General features: G+C 28.4%; 1 protein-coding gene across 1 annotated transcript; it reads right to left on the bottom strand.

Moving 5' to 3' along the window:
- Positions 1 to 741: 741 nt before the first annotated feature.
- LOC107896034 (blue copper protein) lies at positions 742 to 1927 on the bottom strand. Its single transcript, XM_016821189.2, has 2 exons — positions 1700 to 1927; positions 742 to 1216 (listed from the first exon to the last, which is right to left on the bottom strand). Exons 1-2 carry the CDS (start codon positions 1863 to 1865, stop codon positions 864 to 866), a joined length of 519 nt encoding a protein of 172 aa, XP_016676678.2. The 5' UTR covers positions 1866 to 1927; the 3' UTR covers positions 742 to 863.
- Between the last annotated feature and the right edge of the window lie 8707 nt (positions 1928 to 10634).

Here is a 10634-nt window from a genome sequence, read left to right as displayed (position 1 = left end):
TGATCGGATCACGATTAAAATTTAAATTGAACTCGCATTTTTGAAAATTAAGACAACACATGTTTAATGAGATACCAATTTTGGGCGTTGTGAGTGTGCTAATACCTTCCTCGTGCGTAACCGACTCCCGAACTCTATTTTTTCTCTGGCTTTTGACGTAGACCTAAATTCGGCCTTCTTTTTGTTTAAAAAAATAAATTTTCTTTTAAAAAAGAGGATTTATTAGGTGTCCGATCACACCTAGGAAAAAGGATCGGTGGCGACTCCCTTTTTTAACAAAATCGAAAGTCAGTTTTCAAATTTCCAATAAATCGCCTCAACTAGCGACCAAAGCAAAAATTTTACGTCGCTACATGATGCATTTTGTCAATTCAAGTACCCAATTGAGTGCAAAAAAAAGGCAACAATTTAATTACTTTGTTTGAAAAAGTTGGAGGGTCTTTGTTCAAGTACCCAATTTGGTGCAAAAAAAAAGGGCTTAATTGCTTTATTTGAAAAAATCTAAGAACCTTTTTGATGCATTTTAAAAGTTTAAGTATCTAATTGAATGAAAAAAAAGACATGGACTTAATTGGTTTTTTTGAAAAAAATTGAGGACTTTTTACACTTTTAAACCTATTTATTTTTGTATGATTGCGGATGCTTCAAACTTGCTTAATACATGTAATTAAAATTTCAATGGATGTCCACATTGAACATGATAAAACGAACAAAGTAACTTACTTAATGCACTTAAAGCCATGAGAAAAGCAACATCTCGTTCATAATAAAGATAACTATTATGATGATCCTCGATAAAAACAAAGTGTATATATATATATGATCCTCAATAAAATCAGCACTGCCTCTATCCTGAACGATGGCTAGAACTTTTGCCATAAGCTTACATTTATGACCAAAATCACAATCAATGCAACCCAAGTTATGAAATAAGCAGCAAATGAGGAACGATTCGATGAAGAATATGAAAAATCTGGATTTGTTGTCGTTGTTGTTGTTGCTGTTGTTGAGCTGCTGGACACGACTTTGACAGCGAGCTTCATGCCGTTGCCGCAATGGCCGACAACACCACAAATGAAGTAATGAGTTCCGGCAGCTTTGAGAGTGACAGTGGTGGATCCACTGTTATCTGATCTTATTGCGTTGCCCACAGTGCATGTACTGTAATCACTAGAACTTACTTCATCCACTGTATGAAATGTTGGGTACTTGAAAACTACACAACCCAAAATTTCCAATTTGTTAATTGATGGAATCAAAATTTAAATATCATGAAAGGTTTTAATAGAAATCGGAGTTTAATTAGATTACTACATGTAGTTATTCATAAAATATTTTAATTGTCATATTTGTTATTCGAACTTTAACATCTGCAATCTTTTTATATATAAAAAAAGAAAGATATATAAAATAGGCTTAATAAAATTAGAATTTACGAAACTACTAGATTTTGAAAACCGAAAATTTGAAGTTTCATGAATCAAACATGAATATAAAATACTTAAATAGAACCGGAGTTTAGTTCAGTTGGTTCATGCAATCAGCTTTTAAGATATGATATTTGACATTTTTAATAATCAAATCTCGATATCTACAACTTCTTTCTTATTTTCGAACTACAAACTCATTTATAAATAAAAAAGAAGAAAGATCTATATGGATAAAATAGATTCATGAGATGGGGATTTAAGAACCTCACCAAGGGTATCACCAACTTTGAAGGTCTTGCCTTGAGTCCATGTGCTATAATCAATACCAGTAGTCCACCCAGAGGTGTCACCAACAGTGTAAACAGCGGCCAAACTAGGCACAACCATGCACAAAACTAGCAAAACACAAGCCACTCCCACACTTAAGCTTGCCATTTCACTATAAAAATTACAGAGAAATAAAAAAAAATAAACAAGCTTTTTTTGTGATAATAATTTTTTGAAATGGAGTTCCTTTATATAATGCCAATGGAAGGTGTAAACTTGGGTCCACCTAATAATTTCTATAAAGACCAATATTTGGGAAAAGCAATTCATTCCCAAAGGATATGACTTTAGGGCAGTTCATATACCTAATGCAAAGGATTGTGGGTCTCTAATCATAATCCTCATGGTGACTATGATTTTCTTTTTCCTGCAATTTTTATTTTAAATAGCAGTGATTATAATCATTATTTTATGGATTCAATTCTTTTTCTTGCTACTACTTGGCTAATACGAAGGTTTTGGGTCTTGAGTATTTAACTTTGAAGCCTGTCATACATGTTATGTGTGAGTTTTAACTTAGTTCGTTGGTTTTAATTTAGATTGTGCGAGATCTTAATCTATTTGTGCTGTAATAGTTTGATAACTCAGATATATATGTACTTGTAAAACTTCAAAATAAATACCGTTATCAAGCCCCTACAATAGAATAAATATGATATTAAAATACAATTATAACTACTAATTTTTTATACAATTTCTACTATTATCCTTAATCTCCAAAATCGTCAATACAAGATAACACGCGTTTAAATGCGTTAGAAATTTATGAACTCCAGATGCTGACGAACCTTCGCTCAAATTCTTTTTGCATTTCCTTTATATTTTTATTATCAAATAGTAATTCATATTTTGAATTAGTCCTGATTACAAAAGATAGTGTCCAATCGGATAGTTGTAGAATAAAGGTAGTCCAAAAAGTCATCAATTATTCATTCAATATAAAGTAACTCAATTTATTTATATATGTTTTAGTATATTTTAAGTGAGGTTTTGACCAATTGAAAGGGTAGATTGTGAATGAAGAAAAGCTTGAATGTTTTGTTTTAATTCTTTTTGTGAAGACATCAGTTGTTGTGATCATATTGTGGGTGTTCTGTAAGATGTTATTGTCAAACAGATGAAGGAAGGTTTCAATCACCATGAAAGCAACAAGGGAATGCAAAAAAAAAAAATGGAGAAACATTATTTAAAGTCTTACTTGAAACCTACTCAAAACAAAACCTAGGCATCCATTTTAAAAGAGACTAACCCTCTTTCAGAAATTTTAAGTCTATCATCCAACAACCCCATCTTTATTGCATTCGTCTAAAAATAAGATATGGGATTTTGCTCTTATTTGTTCATTTTATATTTATATGTATATTTTATATTTGAATTCAATATACATAATTTTTTCAAAGATTCATCAAATACATATAACTCTTGAAAAAACGAGATAAAAGATTAAAAAAAAAGGCTTAAGAGAAAGATGTAGTGATCTAAACATTCCACCTAACCTGAGACTAATGGTCTTCATGGGCATGATTTATAGTTAACTTGGCTATGGCCATGATTTAACTCAAAACAAGAGTCATTTCATCATTTACCAAAACAACAAAACAGCCAAAATCACCCAAAGCGCAAATAAATTTGGTATGATTAGGCGCTGGTTGGGTTAATGGGGTTCGGTTGATTGAGCCTATGTGGTTCATATGGTTTAGCCCAATTGATTATAGGATCCAACTCGCTGTTTGAAACTAGGATATTGCTACTCACAAGTCAGTACACTAACTACGGGCACTATTGCTTCAGAAAAGCTATCTGTAAATCCAGTTCTAACACCATCATTGATGCTAAGAATAATCGCTGAAAAAGAAGTTAGAATGTTAGCAATCCTGGAGTCAGGGGGTATTATTATATCGCAAGGGTGACAGAGGCTTCGTTGCTGAATCTATATCAGTAAACTCAATCTTCTTAATCGGACTGCTTGTCTTCGAGCTTGATTTTTGCTTGTTTGTCTGAAAGAGAATCAAGCGAATAAAAGCATCAATGAACTTCTGACAATCAACAGAAGACATGCAGGAACTGCAATTATTTTTTACTTCTTAAAACAAACACTCATATGCAAAGTGCATCTATGTTTACCCAGACTTGAGTACAAGGATCAGATAATGATATGTTTAGTTTTTGGAAGGTGATATTTCAAATCCATATTCAGAAATATACTTAATTCTACATTAGCTAACAAGCAGTCATTTACAGTATGCACCCAAATTCAAGGGGCAAAATAGCTTGAGTTTAGGGTTTTGATTTTAATTCATATCAATAGATTTGAGGAAATTTACCTACTTAAGTTTAGTAATAACAGAATTTACTTAAATATTAGTTACATAGTTAATTATTAAAAAACTTTTATCTTAAAATTAATTATTATTATTTTTTAAATTATCTTTTAAGGGCCACAATTGGGCAATCTATCTTGGATAGGTTCTTTTTCCCTCCAAATAAAGGTAAAATTTTATTAGTTTTTAACTATGCATAAATTACAAATTTAGTCTTTTTATTTTTTAAATTTTTAAATTTTAATATTAATCAAACAATAATCATTAAGTTCATTAAGTTAGATCTTTGTATTTTTAAAATTTTATGTTATAAACATATTATTAAAAGTGTAATGTCATATCAATTTATTAATATTTTTACATAATACTCACAGAATATTAGCAATAATTACAACAACGAACAGTAAACTCATTACAAGGAGGAAGAAGAGGTAGAGAACCAAAGAATGAAATATATAATTAGTATTGGCGTGGTACAAATGAATGAGTAGCTCGTAATACTCTTGATGCCACCTTCTTATGTTGAAAGGGACGAGTAATAATGTTATTAATTTTTAATCATTTAATTATACCATGCATTCTGCATACAATTCGGCTTAGATACAACCTTGAAGGGCTTTGCCAAGGGAAGTAACCAAAACCAAGTAGCCACATAATCCAACAATAGCTGAAGCACTTGAAGAGCTTTGAAAGCTATCGATGTGGTTCAACAAAAATGGGATTCACCTACATAGCCCTTGAAGTATTCTGGATTAAAAAACATAACAAATACATATTTTAGGTACCAAATTAGTAGAAACGAAATTAAAAAGTTTTTAGAGATGCCAGAATTGAATTATAAAATTTTTGAACGATCTAGATGTAATTTTGTTATGTATTAATTTATAATTCCATTATTTTTTAAAGGATTAAGTAGATTTTTTTTTCAAATTTAGGGGGTCAAAATTTTTTTTTACCATGGATTAATTTGTAACTTTATTATTTTTAAAAGGACTGAACTGATGTTTTGGGGGCCAAGGAGAGTCGCCTCTGCAAATTGCGCCAAAAAGAAATAGGTAAGAAAATGAATGAATATATTTTCGCTTCAACTTTTATAAGCTACTATTGTTCGTCATTTCCTTAAGGATTGACAGACTGTTAACGTAGTTGTTCCCAATTAAACAGTAGTTGTTCCCAATTAAACAGGAGAATTGAAAGGTTGAAGGAGATGAACCCCACCTATGATGCCTTGAATGATTTAATTAATACAAAGTTAGAATTGAATATGGAGATTGATAAGGAGGAATTGTATTGGTTTAAGTAGGGTGATGTAATCAAATAATGCAATAATAGATATAAAATATAAATAACGATGGATGGATCATCGGATTCTATAGATATTTGGATAACTGTGCGGTTTTGGAGGCTGAGCTTGAGGGGTTTTGAATGGTTTAAATCTTATTTTGGATAGACGTTTTGAAATGATTTAAGATGGTTCTTCAAGAAATTCTATTTCTGCTATAGTGAGAAAAATTCTTAAAATTTTGGATATGGTAAAGCAGTAAAAGATACCTTGGGAAGATAACTCAATTGTTGATAGTCTGGCTAAGTCAATTCATTGTAAATGACTAGATTTAAGATTGATTGAGGATCCTCCTTTGAGGGTCTAGTTCATTTGTTTTGTAATTTTTCTTTTCACCAAAAATAATATAACCCCAATTTTAATTTTAAAATATTTTAATTGAGTTAATAAAATATTGATAAAATCATTCTATCGACCTATCCATTAATCTAGGTGTTAAATGTTAGCTTAAACATGAGTATATTTAAAGTATACGGGTTAAATTATAAACATTTAAATAACTAATGCATGGATAATTTAGATTTGATGTATGTGTGCGCTTAAAAAAAAGTAACCTCCTAAATTTTATTGATATCATTTGTTTTACATATTCAAGTTGTTCATATGACAGGTACACATATATTTACAATTTTATCAGCGTGTTTTAAACATGTTCCACGTTAAGCTCAAATAGACATTTAATGTGTAAATTTGATGACTAAACCAATAAAACGATTTGATGACTCAATTAAAATATCTTAAAGTTTAAGAATTAATTTAAATTTCGTGGATACAATTAACCTAAAAACGTATATGCTTCATATTGCTTATAGAAAATGTCATATTCAAATATAATAAAAGAACTTGATGACTGAATTTAAAAATCTTAGTCTAAAAATTAATCTAAAACCGAACTAATAATTAGGAAACGTTTAAGGTAATTAACCAAAAAACAAATCTTTCTCTACTCGTAATCTCAAACCAACTTTTCTTTTCTACCATTCTTTAAAAAAAATACTTTTGTTTTCTATCCACACGTGCTGGGCTTCATTTTTCTAAGTAATACAATTTTTTTATTAATTACAAAAATAATTCAATATAAAAATAATATTTTTATAATGTTTGTCATGCCGTCGGATACATTCGTGATAAAATTAAACTGAAATATAATTATATAAAATGTTTAAAGATATAATGAAGTAATTACATTTTTAGATTAGTTGAAAATGCACAATTTCATCAACTGAAGTTCCCTTTGGCACACCTCAGTGGTGCGTTTTGGCAACTGAAAGTATCATTTTCCACTGAAGCTTTTAGCTCCAGTTGGCTGATTGAGATTGTTCTTGCATGCTATTTGGTAACATTCAAAGTCAAAGAGTAAACAGTTTTTCTTTGGAAGTGGATTTTGGATTTTCATCATTCAAACATTTATAAAAAGTCTTGCTCTTTTCCATGCCTTCCGTCACTATCCATAAAACAAAAACCACGTATGGAAGGTTTTTATTACATCAATTATCATAAAAAATTATTATACATTTTTTATTAATAATATTATAATTTAACATATTTTTAATAATTTCATAAAAATAATTTAATTTTAAACTTATTATATATATAAAATTTAGTTTAATATCTTTAATAATTATTTTTCGTTTTGAATCTAAATACATATTTTATTATTATTTTAACTCCATCCAAGTGACTAAAAAAAAAGGAGAATTTGCATAACGACGGTCAAAACAAAACATAAAAATTGCGCAACTTCATACTTTTCTTTTGGTGACATCCTAAATGACGTAAAAAGTCCGTAGAATTTTCGTGTTTTCTGTAGAAAGTCATGGTAGTAGAAAAGAAAACGTGGGTTTTTTTAATAAAATTGATTCTTAACTTTTGATTAATTATGAAAATAATCTATTTTTTTTATTATACACGTAAATGATTTAAAATTTATAGTAAAAATTAGTGAAATTAAAAAATTTGACATCATCAACATGTCACATCAATAAATCCAAAAAAATTTACTTTTTAGAACAATATAGAATATCGTCAATTATATAAATACGAGGAAAATATTTATTTCTAAAAATTATGAGGCTTTAAAAAATTAATTTTTTTTTTGGAGCTAAAGACTTTAGCATCACTATTTTTGGTATGTGTCAATGATTTTTTTTTAATTTTAAAACTATAAAAAATATTTTCTTATTGGTGGAACCATTTTAAAAAAAAACCTGACACATGCTAAAAGTGGTGGTGCCAAACTTTTTGGCTCCATTAAAAAATGTTATTTTTTAAATTCTTAATTTTTCAAAAATAACAATATTTCTCTGGTATTTTATAGGTAACGTTATTTTTCATTGTTCCATTAAAAAAATAAATTTTTTTGTTTGCTATGTAGCATGTTGGTGGCATTAAACTCTTTGATTCCACTAATTTTTATTGTTAAATTATTTATGTGTATAATTAGAAAAATAAGTATTTTTATAATTAATCAAAATTTTAAGATGATTTTGTAGGAAAAACTGAAAATTTACAATGGCTGATACAAGGGGGAGGGAGTCTTCGGTATTTAGAAGGAAAAAAATGGTCACCCTTTTCAAAAATAAAGAACGCATTTATTATACATTGACTGCTTTAAAATTCAAATACTTTTCATTTTCTTTTTTGTTCAATCACAATAAAAATTAAATATGAACAAATTTGCAGTGAAATATTTAGTTAATGCTATTTTCTAAAAAAAATATTGATAAAATTTGAATTAATTTGACTCAAAAACGTTTTTCGTAAAAATTTTCATCATTTGTATAATAAATAATTACTCATTTTAAATTTGGTAATTATTTGATACAAAAGTAAAACTATATAAATGAGACATATGGTGGTTTATTAACCTCGTTTGTAAAGTTAAAGAACCTGTGTATCAAATAATAATTATTTTAGGTTAAATTTGGCTATTAGTTTATGTATTTTACGTAAGTTGTTGATTTAGTTCTTATACTTTAATTTGGTCATTTTTTTCTCCATCTACTTTTCCAATTTTAAAATTTTAGTCTTTACCAAACGATAATTGTTAAATTCATTATATTGTTTCTGAAATCTAATGTGACAAATATTTTATCATATGTGTAATGTCATGTCAACTTGCTATTTCCACACATTATCACTAAAAATCCAATCATTAGCAACTTTTATTTGCCAAGACTGAAATTTTAAAATTCAAAAAGTATAGAGACTTAGAAGGATCTGACTGGAAAATATGGGCTAAATATACAACTATACACGTAATACAAGACTAGTAATTGAATTTAACTAAATAGATAAAATTTTCCAAATTTGAAAAGTACAAGGAATAAAATTGAGCAATTCAAAAAGTACAACTATATAATGACTAAAATTGATCAAATTAAAGTATAAAGACTAAATAACTTTTGTAAAGTACAGGAACTAAAAGCAAATTTTAACCATTCTTTTAAATAAATAAGGTAAAAGTATTATGAAAGCCCTTGTAATAGGAGTCAGATTGCATTTCGCTTTATTTACTCAAAAGTGAGCAAACTAATCCCTATACGTCAGATTAAAAAGCAAATTAGTCCTTTTTATTAAAATTTGCATCCATTTCTACTACTAAAAAACTAGTGTAGTTGACATAATAACCAGACAGTTGTAACACCCCTAACCTGTATCCGTCGCCGGATTAGGGTTACGAGATGTTATCAATCAAAAACACAATTTCAAACATTCACTTACACACATTTGCATTAACTTTTTATATATATATATAAGATAATATCAATAGCCAATATAATTACTAATACAGAGGGCGGAATATATTTTTAATTCAAACTCATAAATACATGCGGATATACAGACTTTATTACACCTTAGTCTTATACTGCATTAAACACTATTTCATCACATAAACACATTTAATTATTAATATTTATTGTTGCACATGTCTTTATTCACCTAGTCATCCTTTGATTCCATATACATGTTATATAATAAAATATTCCAACATTTAACCGGCTACAATTAGGTATAACATATTATAACCATCTATGTTAAGCACATTTACTGAAATACATTATAAATAAATTAATGTTTCCATATAACATACCCAACTTGTCACTATTGGATCAAACGTTAATTAGCTACTATAATCGAATTTAACAGCTTAAATTCATCCAAAGACATGCATGCATAACTTAACTAATTAACCGAAAATAATTATTAACTAGAGAAGATTATCTGTATATTTTCGAAACATTACCTACATATTGACTTATACAGAACGTAACATTTCTTACTATGTATCAAATATATTAGGTCAATTCATCATATTCAATAACATTTAGACAAGCAAATATCAAATTACAAACTGATTATAACTATCTTCTATAATTTCATTTTATAACCAAAGTCTCATATACATTATAGTAATAGTCTTCAAACCAACTTATAATACAAATCGTATTCACTAAGGTAAAGCATTATACACAACTAGACATATAATCAAAACATACATCTTATATGTCATGTAATAACCTTATCAAAATAAACTCATATCATATTCGAATTTAGCCAACAACCTATTACACCAAGTCATATATATAATGTAATTTCCTAATACAATCACACACTCACATATAATTTATTTTATGCTTACCATAGCCGAAACAACCTTATACATACCCAAAATTATTTACCATTTTCAAAAACTAAAATACCTGTGTTTATATTACGGTCAATTTATTGATACCATAACCAAGTCATTAATCCACTTTAATGCACAACAAGGCATATTTCATAAATAATATTCACCCATTTAACTAATCCATAATTCATATGAATTTTTCGCTCAAACATGACCATATCCAAAGCATGTTCATGAATACCCAAATTCCTTACCTGTCAAGTATATAATGCCTACCACAATATCATGCATTCTAGGCACACAACATTTTAACTAAAACGTACATAAACCACAAGCAATATAATCAACTTAAAACATAAAGATTTAAGCCATTTTCGCATGGCTTTATACACAACCAAAATTTATTTTTCAAAACATACTTCAGCCTATACATGCCATAATTCGAATTTAACTTATAGAGGTACCAAAATAGTAGGTAGTGTGATGAGCTTGGCTGACAGTCCCCGAGCTTGTAGCTCGACTCCAAAATCTATCAAAACATATTTCACAGCTTAGTAAGTCATAAGCAAATAAATAACCCAATG

This window comes from Gossypium hirsutum, chromosome A05, assembly GCF_007990345.1.
Source record: "Gossypium hirsutum isolate 1008001.06 chromosome A05, Gossypium_hirsutum_v2.1, whole genome shotgun sequence".
Lineage (NCBI taxonomy): Eukaryota > Viridiplantae > Streptophyta > Magnoliopsida > Malvales > Malvaceae > Gossypium > Gossypium hirsutum.
This window is presented reverse-complemented; position numbering and strand designations above follow the sequence as displayed.